The sequence below is a fragment of the Cimex lectularius genome, unplaced genomic scaffold (genome assembly GCF_000648675.2).
Source record: "Cimex lectularius strain Harlan isolate CLEC.00 unplaced genomic scaffold, Clec_2.1 scaffold20, whole genome shotgun sequence".
Classification (NCBI taxonomy): Eukaryota; Metazoa; Arthropoda; class Insecta; order Hemiptera; family Cimicidae; genus Cimex; species Cimex lectularius.
The window spans coordinates 1,188,332-1,210,305 of NW_019392641.1; the positions used below are offsets into that span (position 1 = coordinate 1,188,332).

The following is a 21,974-nucleotide window of genomic DNA, read 5'->3' on the forward strand; positions in this document are numbered from 1 at the left end:
TTTTTTTTATTCATTTAAAACATGGTATAATTTATAGTAAAAAAAAATTTTTTTTGTTAGAGATTAAGTAATAAGGAAACAATTTGTATGTACTTGAGATGGACCTTCTTAATCAGGTGGTATGAAGGTAAAAAGACGAAACTTGTCTCTTATGTGTGGTCGTACGTCTTCATTCTGAAATAAAACATAATAGTGAAAAACACAAGGCCAAAAACAAATTGTCTATTTTGGATTAATTTTCATTACTGAAATGTGAAAATTACTACGAGCCTACCATATATACAAGATCTTCCAGGAAGGGGAGAAGCTTCATCAGCTCAGAATCAGATCTATCTACAAACCAACTCTCAATAGGGATTCCGTTTTCCAACTAAAATAAAAATATATCTTGTTTAAAAAAATAAATAAATATAAATTGAGGTAAAACAAATGTACTTCATACCTGGTAACCAAATGCCTGAGGTGAATTGTCAACAATGATTGTTTTCGAGAGGTCACGGCCAAGTATGGAAAGGTCTTTAATGTAGTTCCCATTTACACAGACGCAGTGCTCTCTGAATAGCCGATATCTGAGCAATTTAACAACCATGTATTTAATTTTTTTTTTTAGTCTTTTATTAGTTTTACTCACTTGATTAGCCTTCTGGTCGGGTCGATCAGGTTGAGCAGTTTGTCCGCGTAAACTCGCTTTGAAGCAGTAAAAAGTATCACCTCAAAAAGTGACGAAACCCTCTCTAGGAACTCCTTAAAAAATGGTCTTGTCCTCACAAATACGGTATAAGAAGAATCCTAAAAGACAAGATCAACTGAATAAAAAATTTATTTTAAAAAATTTGTTATCTAAAATACCTGAAATAATACTGGAAATGAAAATGAGGCATCTTCAAGGTGCTGGAGTGAACAGTGGACCAAAGTCTCATCCAGATCCAGGACTAATGAGAATTCCGGGGAAGATCTCGTTTTTAAAGGCAGTGCTGGACACCGTGCACGCATTTCTGATGTTAACGGGGGCAAATGTTTAATGAAAAGATACGGATCAAACGCCCATTCCTATAAAAAGGAAAAATCAAAACATTTAATAAATTATAATGTGATTACTAATTAAAAATAAAAACCTCTTGTACTGGATGGCATATTGTCTGGTTTTCATAGTCACAATATCCGAGATATTCGTCAGTTTCATGGTGGCCTTCGACAGGTGACAAATCCTCGTAAACACCATCGCCTAGGACTTCCTCAGGGCCCAAATTGACGTCAACAACAGGTGCGTAAACTGCCAACTCTTCGGAAAGGCCTCTTATCATCTCTTCCTCTTCAGAACCGGTCAATGGTTCATAACCATCACTGCTGTGAATATGGTGCAACCTATGGTTCTCCATATCCCAGCAGTTTTCTTTGCTCTCCTCCGGCACCTGAAAACAACTTATGTTGTACCATTTCTGATTTAAAAAAAAAAAAAGTTTTTTTTAACTTTTTTAATTTAAATTATTTCATTAAAGTTATCACTTACTGGAAAAGAAATAGTAAGAAGAATATTTCTTACAAAATTAATTTGGTTCCTCAGAAGTTTGTAAAGGTTGAATAAACGTATGCAAAGAATTATCACAAACAATGAGGTGGTATATTTTTTGTTATATATATTTTTATGAGGGTTCACAACAGCAGAGGTTATATCAACCCTCGGGGTGCCGGTGTTTTTGAAAAAAGCCCATTTGTAAGTATGTCGGGTTCGACTGCAGGGCCGCTGGATTCGAACCCGGGACCTTTACCTTACAGTGACGAGTGCCATGTCAATGCCTAAACCATTGCGGCCACCGACGCCCCCGATATTATTGTTTAGGTATATTAAAAAACACTTAGTTTACGCGAATTTTTGCGAAAAATTCTACAAAAAGTGCTGCCACAAAGGGTTTTTGAATTTACGTAAACAATAATACATAATGAGGTTCCATCGCAAAAAGATACAATCCTTAAATGAAATAAAGAGGTGATAGATTATTTTAATGGCAAAAGCTCGAAATAACTCATAAACTTTGTAATGGGTGTACAACATAATTGCAGACTTTTGATAAGGGAACTTGGAATTTAATCTTTATTAAATTCAAGATTTATAGACTTAGTTTATTGATGGGTAATTATTTACTTAACTTTCAAGTTATTATAGAAGCAACAAATAAGACAATTTGGTTTGATGCCATTATCAATGTCTAATTTTTATACCATTTCCATGATAATAATGATGAACCAACTACAGAAAGTAACTGTTAAGTTTCAAATAACCTGTCCCTTAATGTAATTTTGAGCTATACAAGGGAAAAAAAACAAGTTTCATAAAAGGTTTTTATTCATGTGTGATCCTTATTAAGGTAAAAATTAGTATAATAAAAAAAAATTAAAATGATATAATGAAATTAGCATGTTATTTTTTTTATGTTACAAAAATATGTACACCTGCTAAAAACAAGGAGTAAATATATTCCTTGAAATTTAATGTGTAGTTTGATATATTCTCTGTCGAAAAGTGTCTCACAAATGATTGAGCATTGATTTTTTTTTTTTTTTTTTTTTTAACATCTCTGTGCATCACTTTATTCATAATTCCCCCCCCCCCGACACGGCGCTCATCACTGTAAGGCAAAATCCTGGGTTTGAATCCAGCGGCCCTGCATTCAAACCCAGCATAGTTACAAATAGGTTTTTTTCAAAAACACCGGCACTCTGAGGGTTGATATGACCTCTGTTGTTGAAAACCCTCGTAAAAAAAAATGAAGAAAAAAAAAGTCAAATCTCCAACACCAAATGAAGGGAAGGACCCCATACTCTTACTCATCCCCCTCTGGCTTTAAATTCCATATTAAATTCCATTAAATTATTTCTTTCAAATTCCATATATACCTTTCTGTCGTAAATAAATTAAATTGTGCTGCATCACAGAAAATAACATCTTCCTAATAAGAAACATACTGTTCTGTTATTTTTATTACAGTACTTGTAAAGAGCTTTTTTTTTCTTAAGATCTTGAATTGTGCCCTTGTTGACAGTCCTTCATTCTCGCTGCACACTCAAATCAGTACCTACATATTTTAGAAATTCAGAACAAATATTTGAAGCTCTATGTCATATTTATCACTACTGGACAGTAAGTTAGGTCACCTAGCTGAGGTGTAGCCACAATTCTTTTAATAAATTCATGTCCTTTAATAATCTCACCTACCATACTTTTTAATATATTCTTTATTATTAATCAACTTACAGAATTATCCCAACTAGTGAAGTCGATTATATATTACATATACTATCTATAAACTCCATGAAGGTGAGTGAGTTTTCCATACTTAGCTTACACTGTCCGGTGAAAATTCAGATAAATTCAATTTGAGGTATAGAGGAATATTTATTATCGAAAACTACCCAGAGGTCAGTAATGGTCGAAACTTTCTCTAATGCACAGCCGTCCAAAAATATGAAGACCGATAAGGCTTTACTTTTTTACAAAAGGAAATAAATTAGCATTTGGAAATATTTAATAGGATTAAGATCTTCTCAGATAGTTTTTTTATCCCTTAGCAAAGGAAGTACAGTAAAATCCCTTTATAGCGACCATCTCTCTTAACAATCAATCAATGCATTCCCCGGCAAAAAAAAGTAGGGCATTTTAAATAAACCCCTCTTTAATTAAAGCCCTCCATAAGTCGCAGACATTGCCATCCGTCCCTAACATATATTAATTCACCCCTCTAGAACAGACATGAACAGTAAAAATGTATTAATTTTCTATGAGAAAGATTATCTCTTATGTTTGTTATTTATTTATTTTTATTTTTTTAAGAAAAAAACGCTTCAGGAAGGAAGGCTAGGTATGTATGACCCAATGAGAAATAATAAAAGCTGTTATATTTAAATTTTGTGTGGTGGCACAGCGATTAGGAAATTCTGCTTTTTTTTTCCTCTCCAGAAGTTCCAATTCTCCTCAAATCCTGTTGTCTTTATTTGAGCAGGTCTTAGTGATCTATTTTTGTGAATTTCCTATTTTTCTGGGAAAGTTTCTTCTTCGAAACTTCTCTTTCACGAAGAAACCAAAAATTCTTGCCCCTATGCTCTAACATGGTTGAATCTGATTGGTGGAAATTACGACTCCCACCTTGCATGTTTGGTCCGTTTATTGGCCAAATGGGCACATCTTGTCTCTTGTATTTTGGGTTACCCTACATGTCATGCGATTTATGTAAAACTAAAAGAGCTCTTTTGATGCTTGAGATTTTTAAAGGTAAATTATACAAATAATAAATTGCCTTGGTGAAATAATTAAGAATGCATAACGAGGATGAAGTGTCTTTACCTATCCTGAATTAGCACCCATCAATAACCGACAAAAACACCTATTTCTTGCATGTTCATCATAGAGGGAGTTTTACCGAATCAATTTCCGGTGCTCTAATGAAGTTGTTTTTCCACTAGATCCCATTTTTATAACTGCATTGCATGAAGATAAATCCCTAACTAAACAAAGTTTATTCCCAACGGGAATGGATAAAACGTACATATTGACTTTCAAGATAAAAAAGGATTAATTTAAAAATAGTAATTCCACTTGTTTATGTCAAAATATTTTTGTGTAACACAAAAAATGATTTTTTAATGTTTTAATTTAATGGACCTTCTTAATTATGACTTTTTCTTTTTAAATTTTATCTACCAGCATGTTTTTTTACCCCTCATTTAGCTCAAAATCAAATTAAGGTAATGGTTACACACGTACAAGTTACTAAACTTTTTTTCTACACGTATATGTATGATTGATACATTTTAATATAATTAAAAATTCAATTAATTTTTCTTTTTATCTAAGGTTTTTGGCTGAGAAAAAAGAATAATTAATTAAAATAATTAATATATATGACCACTAAGCAAATATGGAATAATTAAAAATATTTGCACTTACCAAATTTCCAATGTTCTCTTTTTGAATCATCTTTTCCAACTTTTTAAACTGTTTTTTACTTAATTTGTTCTTGTTTTTAACGGATAGAACATTATTTGTGGAAGCCTAAAAAACAAATAAAAAGAAGGTATAGGTAATAATCAAACTCAGAATATATAAAATAACACAATAGGACAATACACACTTGAACAAGGGTAGACTTGTTCTTCGATTTTTCCAATCTGGAGCCACCTCTTTTAGGTTTCTTCCTTAGCCAAGGCATTCTGGAAGAGAAAATATGAAAATAAAATTGTTAAATGAAATGCAATTGTCGTAAAATGTTTTTAAAAATGCCCATTATTAACACATTTGTAAAATTATAAATTACCTTGCTGTCAAATTTAAATTGAATTAATCAATATATATTTTAGTTGGTCCTAATTAACCAAAGTAATGATTTAAATTTATTTAATAATGGTTATTTGGAGATCATGAGATGTGGTCTGGTGTGAAGTAGGTTTAAAAAACATTTTCTTTATAGTGCCAACGTTGCGATCATTATTGAGATCACATCCTGGGATTTATGAACATTGTTTAAATTATACAAATAGATGTAAAATGTGAAAAATGAATTTATACAATGATAGAAATTTTAGACTCAATCGAAGTATTTGTACTGACTCAAAGTGTTTGTTTTCTGTGTAGAGGTATGCACTCTCAACCCGACACACAGTAATGACACATGAGCGAGTACAAATACTTCGATTAAGTCAAAATTTCTATCATTGTATAAATTTTTTTCACATCTTTCATGTATTTGTATAATTTAAACAATGTAAATCCCTGGCCCTGAAGATGATCTCAATTAAGATCGAAACATTGGCATGACAAAGAAAACAACTGACCGTGTGTCACGATCTCCAAATAATTATTAATTAACGGTCACTAAATACCACACACTGATTTAATAATTTTTATGTAATGTGTGATTGAGATGAAAAATTAATGTCACAGCGGGAATTGTAGATCCCACTAATGAAGATAATTTTTCAACCAAACTTTACATAAAAATTATAAATCCATTTAAATTAAATTACTTTCTTGTGTTATGTGCCTTTTTTGTGGAAGGAAATGTGCAAGTTTTTTCTGTTTGAATTTAAATCCATACAACCGCCAATTTCCAACATGTATACAATATTTTTGGCGGGAAATTTGAAAAAGTTAGCCTTTTTTTCTCCTTTTTGCATTTTGCTCTTTTCGAAATGGTTGAAATTTAATGTAAAATATATTAATTACCTTAGTTTGTGCAAACATTTCATATAGGATAGGCGGAGATCGGAGGACACGATTTTTCGAAATTCACCTGAAAATATAAAAACAAGATGAATTGATGGATTAGAAGAAAACAAATATTTATTAGAAAAATTTTACAGAGGCAAAACCGCATAAAATATTTCATTTGTAGAAATAATACCGTGACAAAAAAAAAGGAAAAATTGGACAACGGCAAGAATCAATAAGTAGACGTACCAATTATCCGTGAACGGGTCGCCACGACCGGCGAAACGCACAGGAGAGTCGCGTAATATTGAGAAAAAAACGCCCAGGCCGATTAGAAACGCGTCCAGGTTTTTTTTTTTTTTTTTTTGGTTTGTTTGCCCCCAAGAACCCCAGGAGTTGTGATGAATTGAATTTGATAGGAAGTGGTCTCGTGCTCGGTGCGAACTCGGTCGGAGGCAGCCGAGCCGGCCGAGGATGCGTGCGGCGCGGCGAGCGTTGGCGAAGGGGCGAGGAGAGGAGGACATTAATCAATAGACTGACGTTCTACGTTTTCCGTACTCGCCTCAAAACCCGGGGACCGACGGATTTTCAACTAAAAATAAAACAGTATAAAGAAAAAGTCGAAGAAAACTTCGTTTGGAAGAAGGTAGTACGGGAAAAGAAGGCGATCTTTGTCCGGCCCAATCAGTAAAAATGTCTAGGACCAATCCCAATCTAAGAACCTCCCACGAACGAACTAATACTGTCAGCAGAAATGACAGCAACAAATAATGGACTTTTCTTCCTTCCTTTCATTGACAACTTTTTACCAAAGACCAGCACAATAATTCTCAAAATACCTAAATAAAAAAATACAATAACAACCAATATCATAAATTGACACTCTTACAACTGCTCTGTATGAAAATTTAAATTTACAAAAAATCGACCAAATTAATAAAGATTCGATTTTAAATCACTGCTTTATTTCCACACCCACAGTTTACATATATGTATATATGTTCAATAGTTTTATTATTTATATATATATATATATTCAATCAAAGTATTTCTACTCACTCAAAGTGTTTTTCTTCTGTGTAATTGTGCCATTCTTGCGTGTCGTGTCGAGGGTGCTCAAAGTATTCCTTTTCCTATTTATCCCTTTCTATATAATCCTGAAAGGATAATCTGGCCGAAACATTTTTTTCCCTTCGTCGGCTCTTTTCACCTAAAAGAAGCCGACGCCTTATACAAAAAAAACTGTCTTTTCTATACTGATATCCTTCCCCACCCCTTCAAAATCCAACGTATATAAACACAAAATAGCAAAATCTCACTGGCCCTCTCGACACGACACGCAAGAATGGCACAATTACACAGAAGACAAACACTTTGAGTGAGTAGAAATACTTTGATTGAATATATAAAAAATATATTTTGCATTGTATAAATTCACTTTTCCACATCAAAAATGTAATTGTTATATGTAAATAATGTTTGTAAATCCCAGGCCCTGAAGATCATCTCAATAAAGATCGAAACGTTGGCGTTATTAGAACGAGTACCCACCATCGACGAACCTCTCATGATGGAACTAATACTGACAAAACAAATCACAGCAATAAACTATGCACTGATCTTCCTTCTTTTGATTGCAAACTCTTTAACAAAGAATAAGAATAATATATAATACTCACAAAACAACAATAATACCATAAATTGACACTTTTACAACTGCACAACTACTGTTTATTTAGAAAAACATATCAATACAGTCAAAAATTTATCAAATTGTCGATGATTCAATTTTATAAATCGCTGCTTTATTTCTACAATAAACCTTTATTTATTTTAAAAGTTTTAATCCCTGCTGTTTATAAGTAATAAAAATGTCTTTAGGACGAGTCCCTCCATCAATGAACTTTGGATCCAACAAATACTGACAGCACCCCTAAATCTTATTTTCATTGCTAACTTTTTAACAAAAAACTAGCATAATAATCTGTTACTCAAAAACAAACTATGTCATAAATGGACACATAATTTCCCTGCTTGTGTGTGTGGGGGATAAATAAATACATAAATCTTAACTAAATTGTGGAAGATTCAATGTTATACATAACTGGTTTATTTCTACACACACTGTTTATTTATTTTTATAAGTTGTTATTATTAGTGTTAGACAGTAATAAAAAATGTTTAAAGGACGAGTCCCACCGACGATGAACTTCTCATGCTGCATCAAACAATGCAATGATCTTCCCAAATGTCATAAACTGGCACTTGTATAACAACTTTTTTATGGGAAAAATTAAAATAAATAAATACAAATATGTATAAATCGACCAAATTTACAAAGAACGAATTTTATAAATCAATGCTCTATTTCCCCGCCTTTATATTTTTATGAATTTTATTATGTCGTTTTATAAATAAAAAATCTTTAGCATGAGTCCACATCATTAACGAACTTTCATGATCGAACTAATACTGACAGAAGTAAATAATGCATGATCTTTATTCTTTTCATTGAACCCTTTAACAAAGAACTAACATAATAATCTAAAAAATACTTAAAAACCAACAATAATATCATAAATTGACTTTTACAACTGCTCTGATTGAAAAATAAAAGAAGACAAACACAAATATAATGAATTAATAGTGTGTGTCAATTTATATACCTGCCTATTTTAATGTGTAAATAGCTTGTTTTTAGTTGAATTAGTGAGTGCGTATGCGCGTACTTGTGAATGAGTGTGCGACACATGTTAGCCCAGGTATTTTACCTAACAAGTTAAAAAAGTAACTCGAAGTACCGATATACCGCGTTAACATTAATTTTCTTATAAATTAATGGTAGAAAAAGAAGATTTAAAAAATCTTACAACCGTCTGTTAGTATTGTCATTTATGCGATTGTGGGTAAGTGTGATTGAGAATGTGAGCGTGTAGACGCAAGTGCGCGTCTCTATTTTACAATAACAGTTAAAATTATTGTTCCAAGTTTAAATTTAAAATATATAAATGTTCCTAATAACAAAACCTAGAAATATTTTTTTTTAAATATTAATCTTGCATACTTAAACAAAACACTATTTTTTAGGCCTAGTCATTTACTGATGCCTGTTCTAAATAATATATACTTAGATATACATATGTATAATTTTTTTTTTAATTTAACGCATTATTTATGTTGCTAACTGAAACTACTTTGCCATGCCAGACCATTCTAACCAAATCTCTTATTAATTTGAATTAAGATCATTTAACGGCCGATGTTTCAAATTTAAATTTTTTTTAATGGTGTAAAGAGTTTGTTTTTTCTCTAGTTTGTACCGTTCGAAATCCAGTATTTTCACTTTAAAATGTTATCTTTTTTTAACGATGTTAGAATGCAGATTGGTTGGAACAGAGAGGGCAAATTGCAGTCATGTACACTATCGGCAAATTCTTGCGCGCGCGAACTAGGGCAACAAGCTGGAGGAATCGATAATGGCGAAAAATTAGTTTTCCTTCTAATAGAAATATATCTCAAATTGTAAAAATAAATAAAAGCAGTCGTGAACAAAACGTTTGTATGAACCTACTGCACAAAGAAGCCAAGCAAACAAAATTCTTTTCTTCAATGGCTTCATTTTCAACTAGACTAAATTTTATGAGAATTTTTTTCTCTTTTTTTTACTTGGTTTGTATTGGATATTTCAAGAAAAGACGTTTTATCTATAAGAGACTTATTTTTTGTTTGTATTACGTGAGGAGAGAGGGAGAAGAAAAACAGTAAAAGTATGCTAATTCAAAATTTATATGATTTGTTCAAACAACCTTTTCATTATGATGGATATATTTTGGTCAAAGTTTGCTATTCAAAGAACCAGAAAATTGGGACAATGTTTTATTTTAACACACAAATCAAGAGTCTTCCATAAGCAAATAAGGCCCAAATTTTCCTGAAAATATTTCTGCCACGAAAACCCGTTTTCGCAGTTTCATTGTAGGTTTATCGGTGCATTTCTCCGTTTAGTTGGAAAGCAGAAACGTTGAACGTTTTGAGCTTTTGGTGGGGAAGAGGCGACCGTTGGATTGGTGGGGATGGCGAAGCGGGGCCGGGCGGATTCAAGGACGAAAGTACAGTCCCGGCTAGAAATAATCAAATATTCTCCACTGTTTTTAAATCACACATAGAATTAACCCAATGCTCAATTACGTTTCCTTCGGACGTTCACTTAAATTTACAACAAAGCAAGAACTATCCATTTCCAAAAAAAATGGCGTTTTTTAAATATAAACCAACATAATTTTGACTACAAACATTGAAAGGCTAACTAAAAATTGCTAAATCCAACTTCTCATACTACATATCTAGATTATTTTTCTTTTTTTATAAACAAAATATGATTAACTAATTAAGAATCCTTCTTACTGAATAAAATGACTATACAAAAGACAATAATTAAAAAAGGACTTTAACAGCAGTGGCATAACTGCATCTAGTAGCAACACATCTCTCAAAGATAAGTTATACATCCAGAGATTGTCAATATACATACATATACATTATATTTCAAAGGCAAGATCGTTTGCTTACTATATATTTCAAAACCAGGATATCAAACCATAGGTTTTCAACATATCTATTTTTCAAACAAACTGTTTAACTAAAGGATGCAACATTTCCCTTATATATCTATTTTGTATGCACAACACAATGTTTTTAAAAGTCAAAAATATTTCAAAAGTTCTCATTGTATCTATTTTTAGGCCAGAACTCACATCAAAGATTGTAATATATATTCCAAAACAATACATATATTTTTAAGCAAAGTTTCTTGCTAAAGGATGACATATTTTCTAGATAAAAATTATCTCACCGAAAATTTCTTGTATAGCTAATTTCCAAGCACAAAATTTCACCAAAGTAACATTTCTTTTTTTTTAAAGGCCAAATATTTGTTGTCATTAAATCTACTTTTAAGGTACATCTTTTTCTAATCTAAGGTATTTTAAATATATTTATTTTAAAGCCAAAACTCTCATTAAAGGTTTTTACGTGTAAAACCAATTATCTCACCACAAAGGTTTTCAATATATCTACTTTATAGATAGATACTTCAATACCTCAATAAAAACAGACAATATATATTTTCTAGATAAGAAATTAGTCAAGGTATTTAAAGGCGTTCACTATAGCAATTTTTAAGCTAGAACTCTCACCGAAGATTTCTTTTTCTTCTTTTTATATTTCAAAAGCAAGATTACCTAGCTTTTCAACATAATATTTTTCAGGCAATCCATCTTGCTAAAGGCTAACTCATTTCTAGACTGAGAATTATCTCACTGAAACCTTCAAATGCATATATCAATTTTTCAGGCAAGATATCTTATCCAAGATATATCTTTATTTATTTATTTATTTTGTTTTTTTTTAGCAATATGTAAATATTTTCTAGTCAAGAATTTATCTCACCAAAATTTTCCAATATATTTATTTTTCAGACAAGAATCTCACCAAAGGTAGCAATATATTTCTCACCAGATGTTTGATTTAAAGATATGTTTGCAAAATGAACTAGTTCTATTTTAAATATTTCTGCTTGGTCTGCACTAGAAAGGATAAGGTCATTTATTTTCTTTAGCAATTCATTATAGAAGGTTCTTTTTACTCCCATTTGTAAATAAATAATAAACACTCGATATAATGTTGAAACTGATCGATTCACCAGGCTTTAGTTTAGTACGATTTTAAATATAAATTTAAAACTCAATAATAGCTTATATCGCATACAGCTTTCATACACTTGAAAATAGAAGATTAGGAGATGAAAATTATGATAAAACTTTGGTACCTCTTAGCACATTGCAAAAGTTCTATTTGTCCATTTAATTTAGAGCCTTGTTTCCTCTGGCTTTATCAAGTTCTATTCTATCACTATCATCATCAACCTTCACTAAGTTTCACCTTCTGTCTTTTCCAGACACAGCAAATACTTTCGATAAGTTTCACTCTTAATACACAACAGACGGAAAGAACAAACATGCCATGAAAAGCAGAAAAGGTCAACTTGAAAAAATCCTTGTTTCTCTATTAGGCTTTAAATTTTACTGTTATGGATTAAACTATTACTGTGAACAATCATCAGACTTGATTTCTTACATACAGCGAATTTTACCTGTTATGAAAGAGGTTTTCGAACACAAAAGACTATTATTCTGTCCCGTTTCATTTTTGACATGAGTCAGGGGTCTTCTATAGATGGTAGTTTCACTGTTTGACTTCATTGAACACACAAAACACTTCCTTTTTTTAAATTAAGAATAAGTAATAAATTTGTGGGAAACATCATGGTCTGCGTTAATCATGTCATAAACAACAGATAACATAAACTTGCCATGACTATGAGTCTTAAACATTTTCAAAATTGTTTGATAAACTCACTATTGTCAGGCGCAAAATATTAAAATGATACAAAATAGTTCTACAAACTAAGTTTTGCCTTCTGACTTCTTTCCCCATACAAAAAACATCAAGTTTCATTTCTCCTATGAGTCGTAAACATTCTCACTGTCATAAATGGCAGACAAAAATAAACATGCCAGGACTAACGCAGATGAACAAATAAATCTTTGTTTCTTTAATAGTGTTAATATTTTTTAAAATAATATTTAAATTGTCTGATAACATCTCTGTATTTTAATCGTAAAACACTAAATAATAATAAATTATTGTTTATTATCTTCTCACAGTCATAAACTATCACTATGGATGAACCAACAAAAATAAACATGCCATGACTATCAAAGATGAACAAGACACAAATAAATCCTTGTTTCACTAATAGCATTTATATATTTTGTAAATATTATTTGGATAGGACTGATAGAATCACTGGTTTTTAAATAATATTTAGAAATTCTCTTAAAGTATCACTGGTTTTTAATAAAAAAAATACAAATAATAACTAATTATTGTTAACACATTCTTGCATGTAGTGCATGTCCAATGTTTTGGACTACTGTCATGCAAATCGAGTGTTTGATTGCGTCAACTAATCTGGACGGTACGGACTACAACTGTTGGCACCGCTAAACCTTCCAACATCCAAAGAATACAGCCCTTCCAACTTAAAGTCCACGGAATCAATGTTCCTTACTACGGCCCCAACCCTCACAATGACTTTAAAATCCCTTTAGTACAAAAAATAATCCCCAAAACATTTTCCACTTCACACAATAAACTCTCCTTTCACACTAATCGACTTGCCCTATCCTTATCCAATAGAATCTTATAATCACACCAGACGACTGAACAGGAGTCAGCGACTTTCTAAACTTGAATGATTAAATGATAATAAATTATTTTTAAGAATATTACTTGTTGAATAATTAGTTCATTCGCTTCCTGGCACTACGCACGAGCATCTCTCACGCTGGAGAGGAAATTTTTTATTCTACTGCAAAAATAAATAAACTGACAAAGAAATATAAAGAGATGGGATTTTGGTGAATTATAAGTAATAAAAAAATATAAAGTGACAGCACTCAGACCAATTTTGGCGTGACTCCTGAGTCCACCTTGTTCCAAATGTTTGGCATACACTCATTAACTCAAAACTATGATTGTTTTTAATCATTTAAAACATGCTTGGGTTATTTTCAACGGCACAAGGCAGTTTTGATGTGAAAAAATTGAATTGCACAATATTGAGTAATACCTAGATAGCTAGGAGGGAACTAAAAATGGGCGGTTAAGCATCGAGCAAGTTATTAAACCAGAAATTATTTATAAAAGAGTAAACTTTTTTTAATAAGAGTGATTTTCACCATTGATTTGTTTTATGGTGGTTATAACCGAAAGAATAGTTTTTGTTAAATACAATCATATTAAATGAATCCACTGTCTTTATTGTTGTATTTTGGGGATATTATTGAAGGTGATGGGAAAGGGCCAGAAAACAAATCGGCGCACTGGCCAACGGTGATCGTAGTGCTAATTGACCAAAAAAAAAATTGGTTTCCCACCAATTTTTGTATATGGTCACAACGGTCCCCGGCGACCGGCAAATCGGGGGCGGTCGATTTCCATCGTCGTTCCACCCCCGGCCACAGACGAGACTCCGCTTTTAAGGTAAAATACGAGTTTAAAAGGGAGAAACATGGCCGGTGTTATTTATACGTTGGGATCCGCCGAATTAATTCCGTCCGGGGAAATACCGGCCGTGAAACAGACGACGATTTCGGCTCGTAGGCGATTTCAACATAAACGCCGTCGGAATAAAACATTAACGTAAAACATTAAAAACCAACTCACCTCAAAATAACTCTGCGGTTGTCAAAGCGTAGAAATCACAGAGGAGCGTAACGTCCATTTTTATTTTTTATCAACCCGCCCCCCTCACAAACCCATGGGACGCCAAGTGCAACGATGCCAAGCGACCCGCGGTCGAACTAGTTTCGAAAAAAATTATCCCACGTCCGTTAAAAGTTAAGCACACCACACGCCTTGACAGATCAGGTACGCATAGTCTCGCTGTAAAAGTCGTAATAACCCAACGAAGGTGATCACAAAGCTGCAAGACTTCAATTAAAAAGTTTGAACTTCAATCGACTCGAAAATTAAAAACATTACATTTTAGTTATCTACAACTTAAAGCAATTTCTTACTTGAAATTTTAGACATTTTTTCACTTTATTTCAATGAAAAATCATTATAAATGGTAAGAAGTTAAAACTTCCACTTGTTTAATTTTAATTAGTCATATATCTATGAACAAAACTTAACCTCTATCCATTCACATCCATAAAGAATAAACTTTAAGTACAAACTTCAAACCAATAAACTATTTTCACCTTTTAAAACACAAAAGTACACTAATGAGTTCTGATTTGGGGTTCATCTATAGATTGTCACATACAGCTAAGTGGCTTCACAACTGAAGAGAATGTGACGATTCTTCTTTCTCGCATATTTCGTAGATTTCTATATAGTCCTATTTCCAGTAGGCATTTCAGTTGTTATAAAGAACCTTTGATTATTTATTTAAAATACTTGGCTCCTATTTCCGTCCCATCTGACTGATTTCTTCTGACCTGCTTTTGGTATAATTTGTGGGTTTGTCTTGGTTGTCAGTCACTTTTCAGCAGTTTGCTATTTTTTGTGATTTGTCTGTGTGTTATTTTGCACTGTCCTTTTTATTAGTTTGTAAAATCAAAAAGGTTGTATCGGCGTATTTGATTTATTGTGAAAATTTTTCCAAAGCAATTTGCTTTTTTGTTAGCTTTATGAGAACAAAACACTAACGACTTCTGTGTAATTTTCCTCTTGAAATAAAAATAAAAAGTTTCTTGTTTATGATTTGTAGAAATGCAAATATGTTCATAATCGAAGAAGAAAATTTATATTTTAAAATACAAATTTTGTAATATTTTGTAACGAGCGATCAGCAGCAAACCCAGCCTTGAACAAGATGAATATATTTTATCTCAAAAAAACAATTAAGTAGATAAACATTTTTTTAACCACTTCACACTAATGACAATATATCCAACACTTAGACATTGATTTAGTTCATACGCCCAGATTGTTTTAAAAAACTCATTAAATGAATCCTTATACACAATTGTTACAATAATCTCAAATTGATTGATTTTTTTTTTNTTTTTTAATAATAATAATGAGCATATGGGATTCAAGCCCAAAGTCTCTGGTACTGTACCCTGATACTCTAACCATCTGAACAAATAATGTGACTTCAAATCCCATCTATCACATGACTTTTTTATCTCAAATTTTTGTTTAAAAATTAGCTTAAAAATAATGTAATGAATGAGCAGGTTCATTATTTTACTCTTGTTGAATTTGAAGCTATTATTTTATTCCGTTATAAAAGGTACTGTTGTTAGTTTATTAAGGGTAAAATAAATACCATTATGGTGTAAACAATTTAACAAAAATAAACTTTTATTGTAAAAGAATGAAAATTCAATCGGATCACATTGTATGAATTGACACATAAAACCCACGAACCAACGGCAACAAAACAACTACCTTCAAAAGTTTCATTAAAGTTCTTCATGACTATCTTCAAATTTGTATTCATCTTGTACCTTTTCATTGCACAACCCTGCGACATTTGAGCAGAGAGTTATGTCAAGATTTTCACTCATGTTGGCAAAGGTTTTTATAAAACCATCTTCATTTTCTTCTAATATATTTTCACACTGAAAACAAAAGTAATATTCAATAGAAAAAAATGTCAATTAATAAAATTAAAATGCAAACACTTACATAAAACTTCAGACTCTTGTTTAAGTCTGAATCTTGAATTATGTCCAGCTCACCGATAAGTGAGTTCATTTGGCCATCTTCAGTAATGAGTGGGATGACATGGAGCTGACCCGTTGCCTTAGACCTGGCTCGGACATAATCGTCCATTTTATTGCAGATTTTCTCCATCAGTTCGGTCAGATAAACTTCCGACTTTCTCAGTTCAACCTGATACAAAAATAAATCAGCTTATTTTTTTTAAATACAGCTTGTTTTTGAACTTACTGTTCTTTGGCTTTGGTCTCCTTTGTGATCTAGCCTGTAAGTTCCGACCTCGACCCTCTTCTTTGGGTCAACTTTGTCCACGGCCTTCTCCATTTCTTCAACCACACGCTTGCAAACTATTAGTTATAATAAATTTTAGTTACATAGAAAATAGCCAACATAATACATAAAATTCGCCTCAGTGCAAAATCAGTCGTGTCCCAGGGGTTCTTCCAAGTAGCAAATTTGTAATTTTTTACTACCCCCATTTCTTACTGCATTTATATCAATTTATGCCCCATACTGCCTCCCCTTTTTAATTTTGGACTTTCATATTCCTAAATATTTTCTATGGGTTTTAATGAATGATATTTCAAGTTTGTCAGCTAGGTGTTTTTTTTCCAACTATTGGAGATATGTTAAACACCAGACTAGCTTGGAGTAAAGAAGAGCATAATGCCTGAATTTTGTAATTTTATCTCTGTACTCACACCTTGCCCATTTTTGAGCTATTCATGATCTATATCATGACTACCATTTTAAATTTTGAACTTGTTTACTCCTGAAAGTCTCCGATTTCAATAATGGTTGTTAAGGGTGTGACAAATAAAATTTTTTAAATTTATTTTAGGAGTCAGTTCACCTTTCAGCATATTTCTGTTTGATTGGATAAATATATTCTTGGCAGTTTAAGGGGATGTGTCCTGCGGTGGAAATTTTATCATTTTACCTGGGTACCTTGATAACTTTCCTTTTAAATTTTGGACACTTGAATGTTTGAGATTCTATGAGTTTGTCAAAAATAAGATTTTCTTTAATTTGGTTTGTACTTTTATATTCCCCTATATATATAATATATTTTATATTATATTTTATATTATATTTTATATTATATTTTATATTATATTTTATATTATATTTATAGTCCCTACTTTTTTACTTTTTGCCGGATGGAGATATGTTAGACAGCAGACCAGCATGGAGATATAAACAACTTCTGAGTCTGTATTGGCTGTTCATCTTTCTATGCATTTCTGTACTGTTACATGAATTTACACTTAGAAAATTAAGGGATTATGCTAACAACAAATTTTGTCAATTTCACCCTACACTAACACCTTGTTCATTTTAGATCCGTCCATAATAGTGGTTTGTAAGAGTCTGACTAATGAAATTTTTAAAGTTTGTCATTGTCATCATTCAGCATATTTCTATTCACTTGCAAGGTATGTTCTTGGAAATTCAGGGCAGAAATTTTGTCACTTTAACCCAGATCCCTTTGCATTAATTGTAGTTTTTGGTATGATAATAAGCACCCTTTTACCTTTTAAACCTTCAATCTTCTACAAATCTTTAAATACTGGAATAGTTTGAGATAGAGGGTTGGTCAAATAAAAAAATTTTCTTTGATTTTATTTTGTTTGCAATTGTGTATGGCTACTATTGCAAATGAGACAATCTGAAACCAAGCACTTTTTACATATTTATTCCACAAAACTGCTATATACTACGTTGAGTGTTTAAAATTGCTTAAATACTAATGCCAGTTTTTTTAACAATTCGTGGGAAACGTTTAAAAATAATTATGTAGGCAAGCTTGGTTTCAAAAGATTTCGAAAATACGAGGGAAAAGTATAAACGGCATCGGTAACAGCGCCAAATAGTTTTTTTTATACACATTTATAGCTCGTCCTAAATAAAAAGATAAAAGTTCGTAAAACAGAAAATTCAAATCGGCGTGTGAACAAGAAATTTTTTCTCACTACGGTAAATCGAGAATAACCGGTACAAAAAAAAAAATCAACGATTATTGTTTAAGGTAAACCAAGTAGGTTATAGGTATCTATATGCAAATTTACATGATGATTTTTTAAAGCACGTTCCTAGCAAAACTGGGTACCCTTCTGAAATAAATATTTTATAAATGTAGGTGTTGACAAAATGTGGAATAAATAAAATCTAAAACATATGTTTTGTAATACAAAGAAGGATGGATTTTATTTTCTGTTTTGAGTGTGGTCCATACAGAATATGTGAAAAAGCGAACTGATAATTTAAATTTTGTTATCGTTATTTTGTTATTTTATATATTTATATTTTTGAAGTAAATTTAAAATTTAATAGTGTGCACTTACCTAGACATTTGAGCTCCTTCACATTGATCCTCTGTCCGGTTATAAAAAATGGGAAAGCAAGAGCAACAATTAACTGGAAAGAGAATTGCATCCTTTTCTTGCTTTTTTTTTTTTTTTACTATTTTTTATTCACAGGCTATACAATCGAACGGTGGACGGGTGCTGATGTCTAATTTCCTATTGCGTGCCCCTGATAAAAATTCAAAGTACACGTTTTGAGGTCTTATTGGCCTGTGGGTGGCATACATAAATAAAAAACAAAATGGTAAACAGACGATCTGTATGATATTATGATGCCTATAGAGCCAAATTCATCTGTTCAAAAATGATTTTGAATTTTGTTACGAATCACCTGAGGTTCCGAAATTAATTTTTTTTTGCTCCTACCAACGAGAAAAAGTCAAAATTTGTTGACGCCGGCCGAGTCCCGATTTTCCAACTGGACCATGACCGGCTGCCCTACTTGTTTCTTCTCTTCCCCCCGGAATCTATCGCGTTTACCTTTAGTGAACGGCACTACGGGTATTTTGTTTCAAATAAAAACACAATTGTTTAGGTTTCACGACAATAAAATAGAGATGAACTTTCCTGTGACGACGTGGGGAACTCTCAGACACAATTATAAAACTAGAACGACAAGAATAAATAACATGGTCTTCTTTTTTATTATCCTTTTTTTCTCCTTCAAGACAGTACTTATTTTTAATCTCAGGCCAAATTCCTTAAGTCCAAATAACTGTGTTACTTCATCCCCTGAAATAAATAACATTTATTAGCTTACTACATTCACTTCAGTCTTTTAGACAATAAAATTGCTCTTTGTTCCCTTCATGTTTACTGATCAGCATTAGATACATCTTTATTGGTCAAACCATTTTTGACATGACAAATATTTATGTAGAAATAAATCAATCTGTAGCTCTTTGATAAATAAATAAGTTAACAAACGACAAACAGTCATTTGGAACAGTTATCAGATATGTCGGCTTTTCTCTTGAGAAATATAAATAATGTTGAAATTGATTTTATAATTTTTATATGAAGTGTGGTTGCGATGAAAAATTAGTGTCATGAGCCAGAGGTTATAAAAGTTTATATAAAAATTATGTAATCAATTTAGTTAAGCAGGACACTAAAAAACACAGATTAATAAATATTATTGTAGTTTTCTTTTCTTTAATCTTGGATTTGGTGGACATAGGCGTCCAGGACATCCCAGCCTCCAACTTAACCACCGCTATTCAACCCTCTGACACTAAAAATGCATTAAAGGCCCTGGTTAAAAGAATGTAACAGTGTCGGTAAGAATAGCAGAAAATATCTCATTTACAAAATGCATTGTCAGTACAGATGTAGTTATTGACCAGCAGTTGTTAATTATAGATGTAGATTAGGGATGTGGTTTAATGAACAAAACTTTTATAAGTTTGCCAAGCTTTTGGTATATATATTTCACCTTCCTCAGGGCAAATTTATGAGACAAAAAATATGAGTTCTGGAGTCCACATAGACTCCAGAAAATCATTAGTTGTGAAATCTATATATAAAGGGACATTATTGAGATGTTGACCCAGTGACTGATCACTATAAGAGCCTCAGCGTTTAAATTCAGGGCCACTGAAACACGATATACTTCAAATATGTTTAAAAAAAGGTTGTATGTTATGAATAAAAATTAAACTACATGTGAAAATTCCTACTTTTCTTCAAAAAAGAAAGCATTCTCTAAATCCAACTAGTCCAACTGCAGAAAACATTTGTGCAGATATTTTCATTTGACCTACTTCTTGCTAGTGAGTATAGTTTAAGAATTTACAAAGAGTTAGGTGGCTAAAATGGTTTTCAGATCCAATGACTTCTTTTTGCATAAAAGTATCCTCATTAAGTAATGCTTATACTTGACAAAACAGAGTAGTCCATTGTTATCATTAATTCAATTAATTATTCTTTTTATTTAAGGTCTTGGTTGAGTGAAAAGAATAATTAATTGAAATAATTAATATGGTCAATTATGACCACTAAACATATATGGATTAATATAGTTGTTATTATTAATGCTTTTTTTTGTATTGTATTAATTTATAGTTAAATAAAACATTATTAATATTATTATTTTTAAGTAGCTATATGTCCTAAATTTTGATTAAACAATATGGATAAAACTCACAAAAGCTCATTTACTTAATTTTGTTACACTGTGAAAATTATATTGCTGATAAAATTAATCTACTTATTAAGTACTGTAGTAACCAAGTAATCAGCGTATTAGACTCTTACTTATAGACCCCGCAGCTGTGGCCCCTGTATTTTTTTTTTTTTTTTTTTTTTTTTACACCCCTTGCTCCAAAAGATTAATTATTCCAACAAAACAAAAATGTTGTTTATTTCAAACTGCATGCATTTTTATTGATATATTTCTTATAATATACTTATTATAATGCAAACCAAATTAAATGAAATCAGAAATCATGAGATTTTATCATTAATTATGATAATAACAATTCATCAAAACACCATAAAATCATTTAGTGATAGATAAGAATTGAATTGGTTTTTATTAGTCCTACTGCTGAACCAGAGCAATTATTGAAAGTGATTCAAAATTTTTATGTAAAGCGTTGGTGAGATGAAAAGATTAATGTTGCTTCACTAACAGCTCCTCATGGCCACTTCAAGTTTGCCAAGAATCCAAAACAATTACATGTAATTTGAATATAAGGCAAAAAGAGGAGAATTTGAGTTGTAGATTGTCTCAAGTTGTAGGTTGAGATGATTAGTTAGTGTCTCAGGGGTACCGAAGTAGTGATAGCTCAAGAAGTTAGAGCAGCATCGTATTGAGCCGAAGGTCATGGGTTCGAGTCCCACTCATGACTCTAATCTTTTCAACTCAACTGCACTACATAAAAATTATAAATCACATTAAAATGTAACCATATATGTTTAGCGATCATAATTGACTGTATTAATTATTTCAATTAATTATTTTTTTTATCTAGATGAGATGAAAAAGTTAGAACAGTGGTGTATCGAGCTGAAGGTTGTGGGTTGAGTCCCGCTTGTGAGATTAACGTTTTCATCTCAACCAAGACCTTATATAAGAAAGAATAATTAAAATGTAACTTATTACC

The 21,974-nt window shown here is 31.7% G+C and overlaps 3 protein-coding genes across 7 annotated transcripts in view; 1 reads left to right on the plus strand and 2 right to left on the minus strand.

Annotated features, from left to right (window-relative positions):
• Positions 1–14,592, minus strand: LOC106661372 (CTD small phosphatase-like protein 2-B). 2 transcript variants are annotated; one of them, XM_014384700.2, is made up of 10 exons: positions 14,492–14,592; positions 6,218–6,284; positions 5,127–5,205; positions 4,943–5,047; positions 1,116–1,412; positions 850–1,050; positions 632–789; positions 443–569; positions 275–370; positions 1–174 (listed from the first exon to the last, which is right to left on the minus strand). In XM_014384700.2, exons 2-10 carry the CDS (start codon positions 6,238–6,240, stop codon positions 109–111), a joined length of 1,152 nt encoding a protein of 383 aa, XP_014240186.1. In that variant the 5' UTR covers positions 6,241–6,284; positions 14,492–14,592; the 3' UTR covers positions 1–108. The 2 variants fall into 2 exon arrangements, with proteins under 2 accessions (XP_014240186.1, XP_014240187.1); XM_014384701.2 differs by lacking the exon at positions 14,492–14,592 and adding an exon at positions 6,452–6,562.
• The window catches only part of LOC106661371 (selenocysteine lyase-like), a 15,837-nt gene continuing 7,866 nt past the window's right edge, over positions 14,004–21,974 (plus strand). Inside the window, exon 1 of one of the 3 annotated variants that reach the window (XM_014384698.2) lies at positions 14,004–14,308. The gene's annotated coding sequence lies outside the window, so the exon portion shown is untranslated. Of the gene's footprint in view, positions 14,309–14,671; positions 14,696–18,168; positions 18,531–21,974 lie in introns of those variants that run through there. The other 2 variants (XM_024229330.1, XM_014384697.1) reach the window with 2 other exon arrangements.
• LOC106661373 (protein seele) overlaps positions 16,124–21,974 on the minus strand; it is a 6,775-nt gene continuing 924 nt past the window's right edge. The window contains exons 2-6 of one of the 2 annotated variants that reach the window (XM_014384702.2): positions 19,162–19,599; positions 18,847–19,077; positions 16,733–16,848; positions 16,469–16,675; positions 16,164–16,401 (exon numbers count right to left, since the gene is read on the minus strand). In XM_014384702.2, coding sequence (XP_014240188.1) covers positions 16,243–16,401; positions 16,469–16,675; positions 16,733–16,848; positions 18,847–18,937 — 573 coding nt within the window. In that variant the 5' untranslated portion in view covers positions 18,938–19,077; positions 19,162–19,599 and the 3' untranslated portion in view covers positions 16,164–16,242. Of the gene's footprint in view, positions 16,402–16,468; positions 16,676–16,732; positions 16,849–18,846; positions 19,600–21,974 lie in introns of both variants that reach the window. The other variant, XM_024229337.1, reaches the window with a different exon arrangement.

Excerpts from the sequence above, each read along its gene's own strand:
- LOC106661372 (XM_014384700.2), bottom strand. The coding sequence starts at position 6,240 with ATGAAATGTTTGCACAAACTAAG. Across the intron at positions 5,206-6,217 it reads AAATGTTTGCACAAACTAAG|AATGCCTTGGCTAAGGAAGA; the intron begins GTAATTAATATA and ends TTTCTCTTCCAG. Across the intron at positions 371-442 it reads CTCAGGCATTTGGTTACCAG|TTGGAAAACGGAATCCCTAT; the intron begins GTATGAAGTACA and ends TTTTTATTTTAG.